A 20,001-nucleotide genomic window follows, 5' to 3' on the forward strand; every position below is an offset into this window, starting at 1 on the left:
TCGTTTAAGCAACGTGTGGAGGGAGTGGTCCAAAAATTCCAGGCGGCCATCAATGAGTCCATAGCGTCGCAGTTGCAATTCTTCGAATCCACCCGTGTGAACATGCTGTTTCAGCTGAAAAACTTTGTACAGAAATCTTTCAACAGTTTCACCGACCTGGTAGATCGTTCGTTCAAGAACAGTGGCGTATGCACGGGAAGAAGCAAGGAGTGCTGGAACAAACTGCAGGCAGGTCTGCCCCGCTTCATGGAGGACATGAATCAAGAGATCGTAACCTGTGACGACATCTTCAACGCGAACATGGAAAACCCGCGCGGCGTCTCGGTACGGAGGGCTACGATGCAGCGGATCAGCCAGGAGTTTGGCAACATTCAGTCAAAGTGTCTTAGCTCGGCACAAAGCAACGCGGCAACATTCACCTGTCTAATGAAGAGTGTAAGTAGCGAGCGATTTGTAAATGCCATTTGCCATGTTTAATAATCGTTTGCTTGCTTTTCCAGCTTCCCCACTACGTGCCGCGTAGTGCGGCATACTTCAGCAGCCTGCAGAACGTAATCAGCCAGGGCACGAATCTGATGAGCTACATCACCTCGATGGCGCAAACCTGCTACCAAACAGCGTACAACACGCGTACCGAGCAGTTCAACAACGGCATGACCAAGCTGAACCGTTGCGTGCAGGGCGAAAACGCCAACAACGTGGAGCTGAACAAAGAGCTGGACAAATAGGCAGGCAGAGCGCGGGCGTGTGTTGTGTTGACGGTCGTAAAAGTTTGAAATGGTCCACGCTACCGGAAGCTGTTATCATAACGATATAATCTCTGCTTGGAATGTAACTTACCGGATGGGGAGGGAGGGAACATGTAAAAAGACTTCAAAAGCACAGCCTTGTGGAAATGTCGATAAAGTGAAAAAGAAAGAAAGAAAGGAAATCCACAGGCCGGGATCTGAATCTTTCCGGTATCGAAGGGGCAGTGTCGGTTGGTGTATAACCCTTTTAGCTGTTGTTGTTGTTGTTGTTGGTCGTACTAAGCTCATAGGATTACCCCTTTTGTTGTTGTGGGTGAGTATTTGACCATTTTTTACAGCAAGGAAGAAAGAAAAAAAAAACTCGGTCGAGGGGTTCTGTTCCACTGGCCGTGTTCATGCTCGGGAATGTGCTGGGGGTGACAACTGTTCGCTACAATAGACTGTCCCAAGGAAAGGGGTGAGATTGAAATTCCCTCTCGGAGGGATTGGTGGAATGGTTTTTTTTACAACGTGTTTATAGTTTATCAATTTACCCGTTCATTACATGCAATAATGGAATTATAATTCATTATTGAACCAAGGCAGGCAGCCAGCCAGCAGCAAGAACGTAAAGGATCCGATTCGGAACCCCTACACACGTCCATATGTTAGGGTTGTGATAAGAGTTTGAGTAGAGGACATTTCTGGCCTTCTAGTGACCGTTTGGGACGGAAGAATATGCGAAGAAACGTATTGCTGCTTCATCAAAAATTCGAAACAGGTCGCACCGGACCGGATGGCAAGACCATTAGTTAAACTCAACTGTATGCTAATCGAACAGGGTTCGATAAAAGTGTAATCGGGGTCCGATTGACACGGCAGACGAAGGTGGTGTGGAAATTCCTCACAATCAGCAAACCCTCTCATCCCCAGGACAGGGAGGGTTGTGACCAGCTTGAAGTACTGGCTGGCGATGACATTAAATTTCGGATAAAGTAAAAAAACCAAGCGCTTTACGGTCTGGATTCTTATTTTCAACCATTTTTCCACACACGCCCAACCGGAAATACTTGGTTGCATATTGACGTAAGGGAAAAAGCGAAATCGATTTAAATTCAAATCCAGCACACACTCTGGATCGAACTGAACGACAGCAACAACAACAGCAAAGGGGGAAGTAAACAATCGATCCCGAAAACGGTCAAGCCTAAATCGAATTTGAAGGGTTGATTTACGCTGTGATTGATTCGAAGCCAATTTTCCCGTCGTAAGTGGGCCCAACCACCGAAACGCAAGCGCCATTTTGCCCTGCCCGAGGCCGGAATATCTTTGGTGCGAGCCTCCCGGGGGGAAGGTAAAACATTTACCATATTGGGCTGACAATGACCGTGTCACTGTGAGGCGTTGTTTACTCCAGAAAAAAACATAAATCACATGCAATAAAACATGTGCTGGAAAGGTGTAAGCGCGCACAAGGGTAGGAACTAGGAAGAATGTCTCAATTTTAAGGAAATTATTTCCCTACTTGAAAGTGACCATAGTGGACGGTTGAGATTGGCTCGGGGCCATTAGTTTAGGCCGAAAAGACCAGTAACCTTCCGGCATCCATTTTATTGCCATTCCTTCGGCAGCTAGCTACTTTAGCTTGGTAGGAGTGTGGAATGATTTAGGAGCGGATAAATTGTGACGACAGCTTGTGCTGACATAACCCCAAAACATGAGGCTTTAGGGCTTTTACCGACGGCTTCTTTCCAAGTGGGGAACTTAGAACAAGAACAATACTTGTATCGGTTTTCGATATCGTTCCTGTTTTATGTTTTTTCTCTTCAACCCTTTCAACGAACGTGTTTTTTTTAAAGCGGCAGGTTTAATATCACTCCAAAATGCGAGAACGAGCGAGAAAAGCGAACCTTGCGAAAAATGCGAAATGCGCTACTTACCGGGCGAGGATGACTTGCTGCGCGTTGCCGGATCCTTCCTTCGCGATTGCACATGATTCGTCGCGTCATGCTCCACCACTTTGGACGCCATTGCACCGAAGCGCAGCTCACGATGCAGCTCAAACTCATCCCCACTGCCCGCCTTTGCCCGCTTGGGCCCGTGGCCTCCAGCAGCTCGCTCCTGTTTCCTTCTGTTGCCCTCCTCACGCTCACCATCCGAATCGGGCTGCCCCGGCCGACCCAGCCCCCCGTCACGAAGCAATTCCAGCTCGGCCGCTCGGTTCGCAAACCCGGGCGGCGGCAGCAGGTGCGGTGGAAGCTGTGACGGATGATCCCCGTGATTCGGTGGTGGTGGCGGCTGCGGGTCGCGATCGTTTTTCGCCGCTCGCATCATGCTCGCATTTAAATGCAGCTCACGCTCAGCGGAATCCCTTTGATGCGGATGCCTTTGATGTGACGGGACGGCGGCGACGGCTACCGTCGCGGATGTCGCCGAGCTGCTGGCAGCGTGATGATAGAGATGTGGCTGATGGGAGACGGTTGCCGCCGCTGATCGATGCGGTAAGCCGGCCTGATCGATGGCCGACGATGGCTGCTGCTGCTGCGTGCGATAGTAGGAAGATGGCGGCGATGAGCGAAACGGTGACAGGGAAAGCTGGGGCCGGTGCAGGCCGGCGGGCAACGTGGGCGACTGTGCGCGCCGATGTTTGGCCGGTGTTTTGTCCAGCTCCTCCCGGTCCCCGTCCATCTCGATGTCGGATTCGTCGCGTTCCTTTTTGATCTGGTGGTGGTGGTGATGGTGGTTGAGGTTGTGTTGCTGCTGCTGCTGCTGTGATAATGATGCAACGGTCGTTGGAATTATCGATGGCAGGCTGTACGTGGAGGTGGCCGTTGTGCTCGGGCTGGACGAGATGCTGCCGAGCGGGAAGGGCGAGGGCGAGGAGCTGGAGGGCATGGATTCTAGCATGCTGCGCTTGAGCAGCCCGAGCGGTCCGCCGGCGTCCGCGTTCAGCAGGCTCAGGCCGGCCGGGCTTTGCAGCATCATGTCCCGCAGGCTCATCAGGCTGGTCGGGTTCAGGTACAGGGACGGCTGGTGCGTTACCGAGTGCAGTGCCATCGAGGAGCCGGGCGGCAGCGACATGTTGAGCGGGGGCGGTGGTGGCCCACTGGACAACGGCGGTCCGGGTACGATGGGAGTGGGCGGTTGACCAGGTGCCATCGCTATCGGATGGTGCCATTGCGCCTCATTGTTGAGCCATACTTTACCTAGAAAAAACGGGAGAAATTAGGAGGAAGGAAAATCAATACCGAGCCGGATTGTTACGTGCCAATCGATAACCTCGAATTCCGGCACCAGCAAGAAAAAGGGGAGAAGCGTCTTGACGGAAACAAACACACACATACACGCTCACAAACACCATTTGATCACTTGCTAAAGGTGACGCCATCATCAGCAGCACTGCCGCCAGTGCTGAAACACGCACGCACGCACATCCCGCTTGTCGACGCCCGGGAAGGAAACAAACGCACTCGGCACTGTCGTCATTGACGTGATTAAACCAACCGACCGTCCGAAGACGAAGCATACCGTTGGTGTGGTCTCCTCCTCCCAGCACAGGAAAAGAACATTTTACGCGTTTTTTGTTGTTGTTGTATGGTTCATTTTGCCCTTCGCAAGTGCCAAAACGAAGCGGACGGAGAAAAGAAAGGCCAACCCGCAACGGCCTTGCGCTGCTACCCCGCTGCAGCTGTTAATTCGCTCCGTTTTTTTCCCGCTGCCTTCTCTACCAGTTCATTAATAACGTTCATCTCCCCACCGGCTCAGTTCTGGTGTCTGGTGTTCGTCTGCGGTTTCTTGGTGTGGTTTGCAGGCCGACGCAGATCGATACCGAAACGGCGTGCTTCGATGGCGTGTTTGTCCTTCAATTCCACGGCGAAGAATCGCACTCGTGCAGGTGATGAGACGTGTAGAAGGAGCCAAAGGAGTAGCGCCTCAGGGAATGGATTAAAGGAATCTTGTAGTTGGTGCGGAATGGAGCATTATTGTAGCAACAGAATGCTGCAGAATTAGCTTGTAAAAAGGGTTGGTGTAAATATCCTGAGAAGGACTTTCATTATTATTAACCTTCCTTTCAAAGTTTTGAACAGATTTTAACGCAAGAGTATTACCTTGGATTACTAACAAAGGATATTCGATTGGATCTTGCCACTGTCAATCAATGAATAGTCAAAAAACAATATTTGAATTACTCATTTGCATTCAGTGATGAAATTGAATTGCAAAAATGTCATCGTTTCTTATACAAGTGAGATTAAATTAGCCGAGATGCCAAGAAGATTAGGCATTATTTTGAATATCTGGCATGCAAGTAGGTTTATATCATCGCATCAGTAGCTTGTAGATGTCCTTCTCATGGTATGAAAACACGCATCCAGTGAAGTTCTGCTCGAAAAATCTACCTTAATCATTATTAAAGCCACCGTCTCTGCTTAACCAACGCCTGGTAGCAATGACATTAAAGCAGCACTTGCACGAATTGGAGCAATGTTCGCTTAAAGATCTCCTTCCCATCCAACGGTGCGAACGTCTTGTGTGAGTGTTGTGGTGTATTTTCGTCCATTCCTTAATCTTGCGCTCCCTGAGATTCAAAGACACAGAGCATACACAGAGCCGTCCGGTTTCCCTGCCAACGCTCCTTCGGGGCGGGGAAAACTACGACTACTACGGGGGCTGGTGTTGGCGTGTATCGTGTCGATGGGAAACTATTGCACCTCTCCCTCTCTATCTCTTTCCTTTTCTCTTTGTTTGCTTCTGTCTCGAGAAGTAGTACGCTACAGAAGCCTCCATAGCTGATGAGTGCTGGGAATATAGAAAAGGATTTCGCGTAGTGCACAGAGCCGGGTGCTACAGCCAAGCAACCAAGTGTATGTGTGTGTGTGGCTAAGTTTTGCACGAGAAATTGGCACCCCCTCTCCTCAACAAATGAGGAAGAATGCAAGGTTAGTGCAAGACATCTGATGCTCTGGCTTTTGTGTGTCGTCATCGTTACCGCTCAAGCAGCAGCAGCAGCAGCAGCAGCCGCTCGGGAAGGTTGATGGAGAGGAACAGCAATCAGAAGTGACACTTGAGTTGCAGCAAACGGTGGATGGCGGTGGATTCCCGGGGACGCACGAGTAAATTAGTCTATCGAGTGAAATTGATGAGGTCGTTGACTGGTTTCGAACAGAGTGGGGAATGTCTTTTGCATCCATTATTACTTGTTTCAAGGAGGAAAACTGGCAGGTGTGTTTGAGACGATGAAAACCATTCCAATGAATTGGTGTAATTGTTTTCCGGCGGAGGGTTTTCCGGGTGATAATGAGCCAGACTGCAATGCATTTGGGTTGGTAGAGGGGCAGTAGTGAACTTTCTAGACACAATGGGAAATGCATTGTCTGAACAAACTAACGCCAACGACCGTAGCGCCATTATTAGAATGCTCCCTTTTTCTTTAACACATCAAAAAAACACACACACTCAAGCAAACAGCTACATAATCAATTTAATTAAAAGTATTTCTTCGCCCCGAGACGCGTATCCTTTTAATGGAAATTGATTTTTACCTATCGGATCGATCCGGAGCATCGGGAGGGATGAAAGAAGGACACCCAGCGATGTACATGAACGCTTATCAGACGAATGCAGCAGGGAGAGCGAACACTCAGCCGTGTTGTGTGCAAGTGTGTGACGGAACAGAAACTTTGCGTGATTACAGAATTTCATTAGTAACGAGGTTGCCCATAAGTATGCCCGTCCACCCCATCTGCAGACACAATGGCCGTTGGTTCGCTTTTGTTGTTGGTGCGTTATCGCACCCTGTCCAGCTTGTGTGTGTATGTGGTGGGTGTTTACAATGGAAATGTAAAGTTTCCTATTTAAACTACACCCACCATACGCTTTGGCACATATGGCCTGGGCCAGTCCACCAGGTTTATGTACCAGGTCCGGTGTACGTCCGCTCTTCTGCATACACATACACCAGCACCAAAGGACGAAGGCGACGACGACGACAACGACCGTGATAACAATAAAAGTGAACCACGTTCGTCTTGCCAGCTCCAGCTACACGATGGGCACCTTTCCCCAGGCCGCTCAACCACCTATCCCGGCTGCTGCTGCTGCTGCTGCTGCTGTAGCTCGCTTCTTGTCTCGCGCACACGCCCTCGGGGCCCTGGGCGGTGTGGTGCTGTCGCCGTTTGCGCTCGTTATTGCTTTTGAAATGGAAAACTGCGTTGTGACATGCGCGCCATCCATTGGTTGGATCGATAAAACATTACGGTGATGCAGGGTATGGAAGGGTGAGGAGAGAGAGAGAGAGAGCGAGCGAGAGAGATAGTAAATGTGTGTGTGAGTGTGGAGAGAAAAGGGCATTTTCAAAAGCAACGGCGCACCGCCACGGGAAGAAGGTGGAAAGGCACAAAGCATATTTGAATGTCAGGGCAGCATAAAGCTCGGATCGGCGAGCGCTGTGCCATGCCGTTGTGCCGTGGGGTTTGTGTCTTTGTCTCTTTTCCCCCCGCATCGAACGAAACCTTTAACCTTTTACCACACTACAAGAGTGTGTGTGTGTGTGTGAGCTGTATATTTTACATATTTCGATTCGATTAACCATTGGCGCGAAGGGAGAGAAAGAATGAAAAAAGGGTGCGACACGCGCACACGCTACGCTACGCGTACCTTTATCTAACAATCCCTCGTGTTCTTTTTTATTATTATTTAAACACATAAAAAAGGGTGTGAAAACCGCGATGCGCCAGGATTCGTCCTTTTTTATTGCCGAGCGCGTACGCTATGTAAATCAATGCACATAACCCGGTGGGGAGGGAAAAACTCAACACTCTTCTGGCCCGTTTGTTCTTTATTCAAATTTTCATTGCCGATCCTCTCGTGGCATGAGACGTGTCTCTCTTTTTCGCTCTCTCTCTGGCTTTACCTGTGTGTGCTGTAGTGGTGTTAAAAAAGGCACAAGCGCGTGTGTGTGTGTGTGTCCGTACGGTTGGGAAATCAAAATCGGATTGGTGAAAATTTTCAAGCCAATCACAAAGTGCTCCCGAACCGCCGTGGCCACAGAGACCAAGAGCGGCAAGCGGACGCCTTTTTATGATAAAATATGAAATTGTATATTCTATGTGCTTACCCGCATCCCCGCACATCCAAACCCTCTCCCCCCCCTCCCTGGGACTTTTCCCAACGAATGGAAGGAAAAACATGTGAAAAAATGGGGAGAAGCAGAAAATGCTTAAATGGAAGGCTCCTCCGGCAGCGTGTGTTAGGCAGGCAGGCACCGTGTGAAAGGGATCCTGCTCTTGCTCCTCCATATATGTGTGTGTGTGTGTGTTTGTATGTGCTTGTGGAAAAGTTTTTCCATCCCATCCCCCCGTCCAGCCTTATGTTACTTTTTGAAAATGGGGGGCTCCCGAGCGGTATGGATGATTTTTATTATTATTTTATACATTATATAAGCCCGCATACATAAAAGAGTAGAAAATGGAAAATTTCATTTGGTCCATTTTTCTTTCCCGTCCTTTCTTACCCCATCTCCCTATTTCTAACAACCTCAAGTTCAGTGTAGGTTCGCTTTTTTTTTTCTACGCCCCGATTCCTTCAGCAGCGGACGTTCGTTAGTCGTCCTGGCTGCTGGCTGCTTTTCTGCTACGGGTACGCTTTTCCGGTTTCCGGTGAAAAATGTAGCATTTTTCCATTCTCCATCCACCATCGGCTGTGTGTGTGTTTGCGATTCGAAACGAGAGACGAGATGCTATTTGGCCAGGTCCGGTTGTTTGCTCGGTCCCGTTGTTTAGAACCTTCGCCTCGTTCGTTCGCTTCGCTTCGGCCGGGCCAAGTCATTGCTCATCGAAATCGTCGTACGTGGGCGTGGGGAGCTGCTGTTGCTGCTGCTTCTGTTGTGGCGGGGGGGTGGACTTTTCAAACAAAATCAAATCAATCAACGAATGTGTGTGTGTGTGTGTGTGCGAGTACACCCACGGCCATAGGGGTGCCGCCAGTCAGTCAGCAAGCCGCCCAGGAGGAACAACCTTAGAAACACAGGAACCTACAACGACATGCTGGGGCCACCATTGTTTCCGACCGTACACGTTGTATTTGTACAAAATGAAAGTATCAATATTTGATTTTCTAATTTCAATATTTGAACATTTCATATTTTATCGAGCAGCGTGTTCTTGGGTGCGCACACAAAAAAAAACATACAAGTACAATGACTTAGGAAAGGCAGAAAAGAAACAAAAAATTCCACAACAATTTTCTGTGCCTTGCATCTTATGTTCTTTAGGTTGCAATAGAATGTGTCCTAAAAGACTGCTCAATCAAATAACGATCGAATGGGTGACACAAGAAGGCAGGCTGTTGTGAGCAAACGAGAATGCGGGATTTGGCGCAAATAATACGACGACTGTGTCACAGCCCTGCAAAATCCAGTCCGGTAAGAGGGACCTTTTTGCCTCTTTTTCGAATCGTTGCGCAGTCCCTAACAGCTTCTATATAACTTTGAAATGTCCGTAATTATCTACGGGCTGGTGAGCGTCAAAAATCTTCCCCCACCGAACCGATTGCAGCGACCCGAATCTCCGATGCCTCACCCACGTCGCATACGAAAGGGAAAGAATGCAGAGGGATTGGGAAACGTTCAATCCCATCGGTGTGCGGTACAATCGCATCCTAATCAGAGGACGCGCAGAGGAAACATCTTGCGCCGATTTAAGGGTAACAAAAAAATGCACGTCGAATGACAAAAAATCAAACCGTAAAAGAACTCAATTTTTATACCGAAGACCTAAGCGATTGGGTCAGTTGGTTACTGGGGTCGGCACGACAGCACCCGCAATGAAGAAGTCTTGAGCGGTGGAAGGTTCAATCCGTTGCAGTTCAATCCGCCAAACGAAAAGGAACGTAACCAGCGTGGATAAAAAATAACGGGTGCGATTGCGAAGTCTCTCTGTATACCTTTAATTTCTATCCATTTGCTGGTGCGCATTGTGCCAGCCGTGGCTTAAGTTCCTTTTTAGAAGGATCACCGACGCCCGGGTCTCTTTCAATCCGTTCCAGGGTTTTTTCCATGTTCTAAAAAAACGCCTCAAACGCCGTTGAAACATACAAATCTTTAACATAATATCTTTCTTCGCTCTAAGCTGACATACTGCACCACACATACGGTGGCATGAGGCAATGAAGTTCGATGTGTCTTTTTTTCATGAAACGGTTTTGTAAAGCGGTAAACCTAACCGAGATGAAATTCGATTTCACTTTTCACGGATCGCTCGGTACCCCCGCCCCCACTCCTTCGGTTCCACCACCTTTCGGCCGATTTCATTTTCTTCACAATCGAAAGTGATGTGGCCCTGGAAGGGGCGAGCAGCCTTTAACCCGTGTCTCAGCCACAGTGCCCGCGCTTACACGCAGTGCAAAAGGATCTTCCTCCCTCGATTCTCCCTTTATTTATTCTAAAGAAAGGATCCCGTGCCGGGATTGTGCCAAAAACCCTTTATGCTGTTTTGGGCTTTTGGCGGCAAGCAGCGCGACAAAGCCCTGTTCGTCAAGGCGGCTGAGCACATGCCAAGAACAAGCGAAAGGATGCTCAAAGATCCGGGACCGGGTTACACAACATGCTGCCACAGGCAGCAGGCAGCAAAGAAGGCTTCCCCGGGACCAACCACGACACATCGCAACCAACCCCTGGGCGTCGAATTGCGCCGAAGCCGAGGAGGACCTGAGCTGTCAAAGCCGCTCGTGCCACAGCGGAACACGGGAATGGTTTTGTAATTTATGATCCCCTGCGCGCTTCCCCCAGGTTCACGGTGAATCAGGCAAAGAGGTAAACGGCTAAGGATCGAGGTAAGTTCGATCGACCGGGAAAATTGAGCTTCGGTGATCGATAAAAGCAAAGGGATCGCTTCTTCCGCTTAGGACCCTTTCCAAAGAGCATGTAAAATGGTTTCAGGGGGTTTTCCTGGATACTATTATGGTTTTGTAGTTTATTGAACGCACGCGTGTCTCCTCGGAGCGTAGCACGTGACAAATAACGGCCACGATCGTGTGTGCGCGCGCAAAATATAAAGGGTTACGCACCGTCGCTAAAGACATGCGGCGGTCGATTAGTGATTCTCCAGTGCTAAGAGGCTACCTCGGGTCTTTCCCGGTTAGCTTTAATTGGCTCTCATATCTGGCTTGTAAAGCGAAGGCGCAATGAACTACAGCCACCGCGTTAGTTGTGGTTCGGACCGCCAGATCGGGTAATAATAAATTAAATAAATTTATAACTCCGCAAAACCATCCGCGGCGACCCGTCGAACGCCGTGCCAGCTCAGGCAGAACGGACGGTGGCCGGTGCGGTTGCCCAAGACGCCCATGTCATAAAGTGACAGGCCCAAAGCGCACGCATTCGCTTTGTACAAACGGCCTCTTTATAAACTTCGCCACCAACCGCTCCGGCACCGTCTGCTTAGTCATTGGCAGTGTGTTTTGAAGCTAATTTTTGGCAAACCGCTTAGCTTATCGCATAGTGAAAGCTTGTGTTTTATTTTTCGACAGCCGTCAGAGCTTGATAGCGAATGTGACTCGGCTGGCCCAACCGGCAACAAGCACCGCGTTGAGCTTTTTCTTCTCGAGTCTTCATCTTGGAGTCATCTTTTGCGAGGGAATAATTGAACTCATAAAAGTGGAAACTCTTTGCTAGGCACGGGCAATCATATTTTCGATAAAGCACGATACAGCGCGCGGTTAGGAAGAAGTTTTGGGCTCGATCCGAAACCGATTGCTCGAAATAAATTAGCCAGTTTGCTGCGTGCCACTGCCAATAAAAGAAAAACCTCCTCTCCCCCTCTCTCTCTCTCTCTCTCTCTCTCTCTCTCTCTCGAGCACTGTTTGCTCAAATATTCATGAAGCTTTTGGGCAGGTTAGCTCCTCTTTCTGTCTCGTTTAAATTACCTGTCTCGAAGAAGCAGTTTTACACACATCAATATACAGCACCCAACACCCAGGGTCTGTGAAGTGGCGTGTAGCAAAAACCCATCACCATTTAATGGGCTCCAAAATGTAACACATACAACACCCATCACCCCACCCCCCGGGAGGCAATGCTTATGACCGTTGTCAAGTCAATGAATTTTGATAAGCGGATACCCCGGGGCTGGCGTGTTAGGTAATCCGGGCTTCGCATTAATGCGTGAGCATAACGCGACGCACTTTTTTCAAATGTGACATGCGTCTGGCGAGTGACGAGGCTTTTTTTGTGATCGTGAAAAATAACAAAACTGAAATCATTACCAGTTCTATTTACGAAAAACGCGTTGTTGCACACACCATCGGAGCGCGATAGTGAGCAGCTTTTTGAACGGTTTTGCAAAGAAGTCATTAAAGTTATTACCGCTTTTGGAGGATGTTTCTGCTGTGTTGGTTGCTGAAAGATTATACGATAAACCTGTGCTAAAAGTAGTGTCAGTGTAGTGCCTTTGAAATGTGGCAGCTAGTTGGAAATTGGCGTTGAAATTAGATTTATTGCGCTTGCAGCATATCACCTACGGACGGACGGAGCCGGCACGACCCGGCCCGTTGGAGCAAATTGAGTTTAAGCGCGGAGTTTTACCAGTACATTAAATCGTTCGGTTAACTGCGGTTAAGCAACTGCCAGCTAACTCAATTCGACCAGTATCATCTTCCCCCTTCACTGAACTGAACGTTCGAACGTTTTTTGGATGGTTTTTTTTTGTTGCCTTCTCTCTATCGCTCATGTCCCTCTAATGATGCGTTGCAAAGAAATGCAGCACCACCCTGCGTATGCAAGCACTCAAAACTCGAAATTGACACAAAACGACCATGAAAATGCTCGCCCCAATCGAAGGAGAGAGTGCAAAGAAGAAAAAAAAAACTCATGGAGTGGAGTGGCACACACGAACGGTTCGTTCAGGGCGGAAAAATAGCGAAACATATAGCCGTGACACAGGCATTCAAGGCACATCGCGCGGGGTGAAAATGTGGCCGATATTACATAAAACATTTAACGCGAATATCGTGAATGTGTGTGCGGCCGTTTTGTACCTTTTTTTTGGGAAATGGGTTTGGGTTATTTCTTTTTTTTCGTTGTTAGCTTTTGGAAACACATATACGCACAGAGCGCGCGCAATAAAAGCCAACAAACGCGGGAAAGGGCCGGCAAAGCGCCAGATGAACGCAATCGAGCTGCTGGTACGAAGAGCGCGAAACCGCGTCGCAGCGAGCACGGTGATACTGCGGTGTGCAAGGGGTTGTGCGGTGAAGAAAAAAAACGATAAATTTTACCAAAAAAGCATAAAATAAAGAGAGAAAAAGGATAACAAAAAATTGGCTTGCAATGCCCGCAGGACGCAGCGCACGATTTCGGATGCGGTTCCGTTTCTCTTCCGCGCGCACACACTCACCGTCGTTGCTCTGTTCAATATGCATAGGTAAGGTATGCGTGTCTATTGGTGGGGGGTTTTCTTTTCCTGTTTCGATCATTTAACTTATGTTATAGAAAAAAAAAAAACAAAAATCCGCTCGCTCATTCGTCTTGACGCACATGACTCGTGGTACAGTATTCTGCTGAGACCATTACCGTTAGATTTCGTTGGTACCGTTTTTTTTATTTGAGCTTACCCTTACTACACGCGAACAGCAGGAGCGCAAACAACTTGCACACACGGCGACGAAATCGAAATCGAAAAGCAAAAAAAAAAAAATAAAAACGAACGGTCCAAAAAGTAAATTAAATTATCCATCAGATTTAGATAAAATCATCAAAACCCCGAAAACAGGAAGCTTGTGCTGCATCATCATGCTCGCGGCAGTCAAACATGCGACGCACACTCACACCAACAGCAAATGCATCCCGAAACAAACTTCGAATCGAATGCATTCCTACTGGTTGGCGAAGGAAGAGAGTGAGAGGAGCAAAGTAAAAACAGAAGGGGGAAATGCATTTTCATCCCTTTGGCAGAGGGATGCTACCCGTTTCCTCCAATCTGCCGTTGGTGCAACGCTCGGAGGGCCTCGGAGGGCTACCGAAATCGAAAGGCGTGCCCGTTTGTGCCCGTGCTTGCAAGGCAAATAACTCTCTCTTTCTGTTCTGTTTCTACTTTATTTTTTTACTGTTTTGTGTGTGCGTTTCCTAATCAATCCTGGCAGGCCGGCTGGTGCAGACCCTCTCCCCCCGGGTTGCATCGGATCGGGTATCGATCGTTTGGGCTGCACCCGTTCCGTGACGCGCACGCGCGCTCGCGCCCGATGATCCGCTGTACAGATGGTGGATGTTTTGGGCCCGTTGTTTTACGGTTTAACAGCAGTTCGGTTTCGGGATTTGCAAACCAAATGCACCGTTAGCACACAGAAAGGATGTACATCCTTATGGTGGAGTGGAGTTGCTCGTACGGTGCCGTTATGGGCGGCATAAGAATGTGGTTGGCTGTCGTGGCTAGGACGTGCTGTAGACATTTTTATGATCGTCCGCGGAACTATGGGTTGCATCATTGGAATGAGAGGACATTTGAAGAGGGGGCTAGGAATTTAATGATTTGAATTGTATGCTATGCCATTACGTAGAGTATATTATAAACCATTTTGATATAAAGTTTTGCTTTTCAATTTAATGTTTGAGGAAAAGATCACAATTGTATTTTTTTTAGATTTGATTGCTTAAAAACGTCGAGATAATTCTGGTAATAAACAATGTAGCTCGTTTAAAAATCTACGATTTTATCAATATTTATCTTATTGGAATATTGCAGCCAATTATGGACAGTTAATAGTCATATACAAACTTATTCCATTCGTCATATTCATCATCACAAAAAAACCTACAAGACATGAATATATAAAATATATAAAAGTACTTGTTATAGTGGAAATGATGAGCGGAAGCAATGTAAAAATTCAATATACTACAATGACAGGTTATGCTAATCGAATAGTGGAAACTCATCGATAACTCTCCTACAATCAAAGGTACTGTAACAACCATCCATCCTATTTATCTTCCGCCCAGCAAAGGTCTTGGCGACTGGGCCTTCAAAATCAACAAAAACCTTCAAGTAATTAATGCGTTGACCACTGAGGGCACACTGAAGTCGAAAAGCATGCTCAAAGCAGTGCCAAGGTGCCGAAAGTTTCCCACGAATTGTAAAGATTTCTACTCCAAACCTGACCGAGAAAGAAAAAAACATACTCAACACACCGATTCCATCGTTTTGTGTCGCTGCAATATCCCTACGCAATTACTTACGTTTTTTTTCATCTTCTCTCTATTGCTGCTGTTGTCATTTTATGCATTTCTATGTGAATGTAGTCTGAATGTTTTGTTCCATTCTTTACGTTCCATCCTGCTAATGCTGGGCTGCATTCGCCCAAGCACTTCTACTCTCCTTCGGACGAAGAAAGCAATTTGGGGTTTCTTCCCAAAAATATAAAAAATCCCTAAATTAAAACATGCACAAAACAGAGCAAAAAGGTGCAGTTCAGCATTGGGAAGGGACACGGTCCGTTTTTCGGTAGCGTCCGGTTTCCCCTGCGTTTGCTACCTGCGCAAAGGATGTGCGCTGTGCTTTGGTGGGTTGAAGGGACGACACTTCTTCAAATAATGATCATCAATTGGGTTTGCCGGGCCGTTTCCCATCGGCACATCATTTGCCTGCATCGTTCCACGAATAAGAAGGACCGTTTTCGCATAATCGTCCCACGGTGATGAGCCCCGGGGGCTTTCGATCGAAGCGAGCTCCGGATGTGACAGATTCCAACAGATCCAGATCAATGCATCCCCTACACAGCACAGCCAAGACACACTTGCATTGTGCCGTTCAGTTCAGCAACCAAGGGCCTCTGTTTTCCAGGCCACCACCCTCGCTTGTAATCGCTTTCGGTTTTTTTTTGGAATTTGCATTTCATCGAGCGACTAATTATGCAACAACCACTGGCTGGAGCTATTTGGTTGCGGTTTGCTAACCTGAAACAGCGCACGAAACATACGCCCCGCAGTTCGTGCAGTTTTGGCCCAGGTCAGGTTCGTGCCTCATTTAACGCTCCCAGCCCCTTCCAGCGGTCCGGTGTCCATTGCGCGTTCGCGTGAATGTTTTATAATTATGATGAAAACTGCCACCCATCATGCCGCGGGTGGGTTGATAGCTGGCGGGCAAGGGGCTCGTACAAGAGGGGCGGTGAAATATAAAATACGATCACCGTGCAATAACTTAACGATGAAACATGTTTGTTTTGTCGTATTTTTGCGTCCCTCCCGGCCGTCTGCGCCGGCTTGTCCGCGGCCGTGAGCGCCCTGTGAGCGCAAAACGGCTTTGGTGCCTTTTGGACTTTCCACCAGCTGCTTGGAGCGATACAGAAGACAGCGACACACACACGCACCACTCCGCTCCATTTCGTGCCGACAACAGTAACAGCAGCAGCAGCAGCAGGTTGTGCTCGTTAAATTAAAACGAAGATAAACTTAAAGTTAATCACATTTGAATATTACATTGTTTCGTTACGTTTAGAAGGCGACATTTGCATTCCCGTGGCCGTGATGCGCGGTGATGATGGATGGGAATGGGGGGCGGTGGATGGAAGTGGAGAGCTGTTGCGGCTTGGCTCGCATGGGGATTATATTTTCCGCTACCAACTGGAACTAAACGTGATCGTTAGTTCCAGCGACGCTGTTGCTAGCAGCACCCATCGTGCGCGAGTTCTATTCGCAATCTCCCAAAACAAAAAACCTTAAAGATGGAAATGCCTAGAAAAGGTTCCGCCGGCAGGCAAAGAAGCGCATCATCATCATCATCACCATCACCATCGTGTGATTGTAGACGACGTCGTTGCTTCCGACAGAAATTGGGAAATTCGTTACCCCAAAACGACCCTACAACGGCCTCCAAAAGACGGGGGGGGGGGGGGGGGGGAAACGGTCAAGAAAATGCAGGCGCTACTATCTTGAAATTAAAATCAAATTAGATAACCGTTGAATGACCCATCGGAGTACATCATTTGAATGCTTATCCGAAACGAACGAGCCCTTTAGGCTCCACCATCTCCCTCCCCCGCTACCGTACAGCGTTTGGCCTGGCGCGATATATATTTACGCTACCGCTTGTTTACATTATTACAGGTAGCAAAACAGTTTTCATTTCCATCGTTATGCAGCTTAAGCCGCGTTTGTGTTTTTTTTTCTTGTAGCAAAACCCGCTGGAAGGCATTATGCTTCCCAACAAAAAAAACCCATCGTGCCGTGGGGCTTCTATTAATCAGTGCTAGTGGCCGCTCGTCTGATGCGGATTATGCTCCCAGCGCGCTCGTTCGGACGCACGCGCACCGACACCCAAGATAGCGCATCATAATTTCCATATGATTAATAAATGGAGCTGTTAAGCCTAAAAAGGAGAAAGAAACTCCCCCCTTTTACGTCTATGCGAAGCAGCTAGACTCAGTGGGACAGATCTCCCCCCGCAACGTGTCCCGTACGAAAACGCTTCTGGGTGTTTGTTTTCAGTTGTTTCCTCTCTGATTACCCGAAGCCACCAGCAAGCTGTGCCAAAACTTTGTTTCGCCACATTTGCAACCGTAAATCTGCACGCAGAAGATCTGCTCCGGGGGGCAGACCTGTTGTTGTCGCATGAAAAATGTATCAGTTTGCGCATCGGACCCACCAACCGCGCAGCTTTAGGGAAAGGATGTTTGCGTTACGCAATGGCAGCAGCAGCCGTGTGTTGGTAGCCAGCGAAACGGACGACGGCCCCGAGCTACTGAGCTTTGGCGAAGCGCGAAGTGCAAATGTTATTCAAAGTAGGCATGTAACAGGCAGCAGCAGCAGCAGCACCACGCATGCTCATTCCAACATGCCCCGTTGGTCCCCGTTCCGTGACCTCCGAGGGGAGGCAATCAATTACGACACCTTGACGGTGATGTTTCCTTTTGGTACAAGATGGTTTAGTTCGCTTGTGTGCTGCACGAGCTACTACTCCAAAGGCTTGTTTTCAGTGCATGTAAACAGATGGAGATACAGAGCAGGAAAGAGAGCAGCAGCAGCAGCTGCTCGATATCAACTGACACTTGATTATTTTTATTATTTTCCCTTTTTGCTGGCGTTTCTCATGCGAGGCTTTAATTGCTGTGTTGCAGGGTAATGGAAATCATTTATCAAACGCTCAAATTGATTGCTCAAATTAGCAAACGACCGCTTTTGAATGCGTGTGCTATTGTAGTTATCGCGCTAGAATCTAACACTCAAAACTGCTTCCAAAGATCTCGCTTTAGCGCTCATTATCTAATGCAAAACTGACCAAAATTTTGAGAAAAAGCACACCTTAAAACGGTACCTAGTGGCAAGGAGCTGTAACCTTGCTTCCCCGAAAAAAAGATGTACCTCATAATTTGCTTCCCATCCGAAGAGGGGTGGGCTGTGTTGTTGCAGCTAGTTCGCAGCTAGAATGAGCTTCATTTTTCATACGCATTTACCTACTACGCCACCACGCAAACGCCCGGCAGGAGGATTGAATCGTTAGACCCAAGCGTACACCGGCGAGCAGGTTCACAATGAATAAGCAATTAAACGTTAAGCAGCAGAGTATTAAAAACAAGCGCATGCTCATAAATATTATGATTTTCATAACATTTGCCCTTCCCCGCGGAAGACTTTCCGCCTGTCTCTAAGCGTCTTGCATGCTTAGCAAATGAAAGAATGAGGAAAACACATGGTTAGGTTAGGTGATGTTGTTCCCTGGCTACGTTTTCAAACTTTATGCTAATTTCTCTATCGGGCGTGCATGTGTTTTTGGGATATTTTGCTATTTCCCCATGCTACACTCTCCCCTTGCTCCACACACACACTCTCTTTCTCTCAAGCTACCTAATAGACTCCTCATAGCTCGTGGAAAACCAAACGTGAAAGGTCTTAATCGAGTTCAGCCGGTGAAGTGCGGTGGGTTTTTTGTTTGTTTTTTGTTTGGGATTATTATAAACGAATTATTGGCCTGGAAACTCATTTGCGGTCGATCGAGGTGCGATCTGTTTACATTAACCCGATCGAACTCGGGGCAGTTTTGCGTGTGAGAGGGTTTTTTCTTCTTCTACTTCGTTGTTCGTTGTTTTTATACTCATTTGCGCGTCCTTCCTGCACCTGTACCAGCGCACAGGCTTAACGATTATTCCACCGCGTGTGCGTGTGCGAAGCGTAGTGGATTAATTTTCGGGACATGAAACGAGGGAATTTAATCACTTTATCATTGGTGCGGTGGCGTGATGGGCGCGGTAAGCGACGAACCCATGAGAGCATACAGCAACATGCGCGACCATATTGTGGGTAGAAGAGAGAAAACAAAAGGGCTTTTGTTTGAACCATAATTCGCTCCCCTTGACAGTGTTTAGCAGCGTGCATTAGCATAATATTCGTGCCGGGAAGCGATCTCCCTAACCAACACAAAAAGGGGTCAAGGGTTATAGTAGAGGCGGCGGTGCTGCGGCTGGGTGCTGCGTAAAGCGCACGGTGGGTGTGAAAAACAAGCACCTGGGATCGAGCGGGCTGTGTGTGTGTGCATCATCATTGCAATGTGCACGCGGCTCAATTTATGATTCTTGCGCCTTCCCCCCCACCCCAAGCTGAAGGTGAGAATGTGTGTTTTTAATACCAACAATCATGTCATGATTTGCCGCGATTTGTTCAGCGCCTACGTGGATGTGTTTGCTCTCACGTTCAGTGGAAGAGGTTGGCAATGAAAAGGATGCAATTTTCTTGCCGGAGGTAATAGTAAGGAAATTACAAATCACGGCGTAGAATATCGGCCCGTTTGCGCAAGCATGATTCTATTCCGTTTTTCGATAGCACATGAACACTCAAGCCCTCGGTTGGCCCAGACAAAAGGCCCAGACCCTCACTCGAGCATAATCAGGTACAGGATTATGATGCGCCATTCATAAGACGGAATACGCTCTGATTCATTAATAATATTTCCCCCCCCCCATTCCCGTGGTATAGAAATAGAAAACCTTCAAAATCCTTTGTTCGATTAGAGCGAGCTCGGTTCAAGAAAGGCTCAACGACTTTGATTGCATTCCTCGCGCTGCATTTCCATACCTGCTCGCTGCGCCGGAACGAACATCATAAACCGTTGCGTGAAATAACGGAATCTGTTGAAACGCAACGAAACAATGCAACCATATGACAGTTGTGTTATGATGAGCGGAAGAGTACAGAGATTGGGTAGAAGGTCCTGTTTTTTTTTGGGAATTTCATCCCAAAAAGTTCATTTTTCTCACACTCTTCAATTTGCCTCTCGAGTTTCGGGCGAAA

At 47.9% G+C, this 20,001-nt stretch overlaps 1 protein-coding gene across 10 annotated transcripts in view; it reads right to left on the bottom strand.

The window, feature by feature from the left end:
* LOC121597887 overlaps positions 1–20,001 on the bottom strand; it is a 121,639-nt gene that overhangs the window by 44,391 nt on the left and 57,247 nt on the right. For all 10 annotated transcript variants that reach the window (XM_041924153.1, XM_041924151.1, XM_041924160.1 and 7 more), the window contains one exon: positions 2,669–3,934. In XM_041924153.1, the coding sequence (XP_041780087.1) occupies positions 2,669–3,934 (1,266 nt within the window). The remainder of the gene's footprint in view (positions 1–2,668; positions 3,935–20,001) is intronic.

This window comes from Anopheles merus, chromosome 3R (assembly GCF_017562075.2).
Source record: "Anopheles merus strain MAF chromosome 3R, AmerM5.1, whole genome shotgun sequence".
Taxonomy (NCBI): domain Eukaryota; kingdom Metazoa; phylum Arthropoda; class Insecta; order Diptera; family Culicidae; genus Anopheles; species Anopheles merus.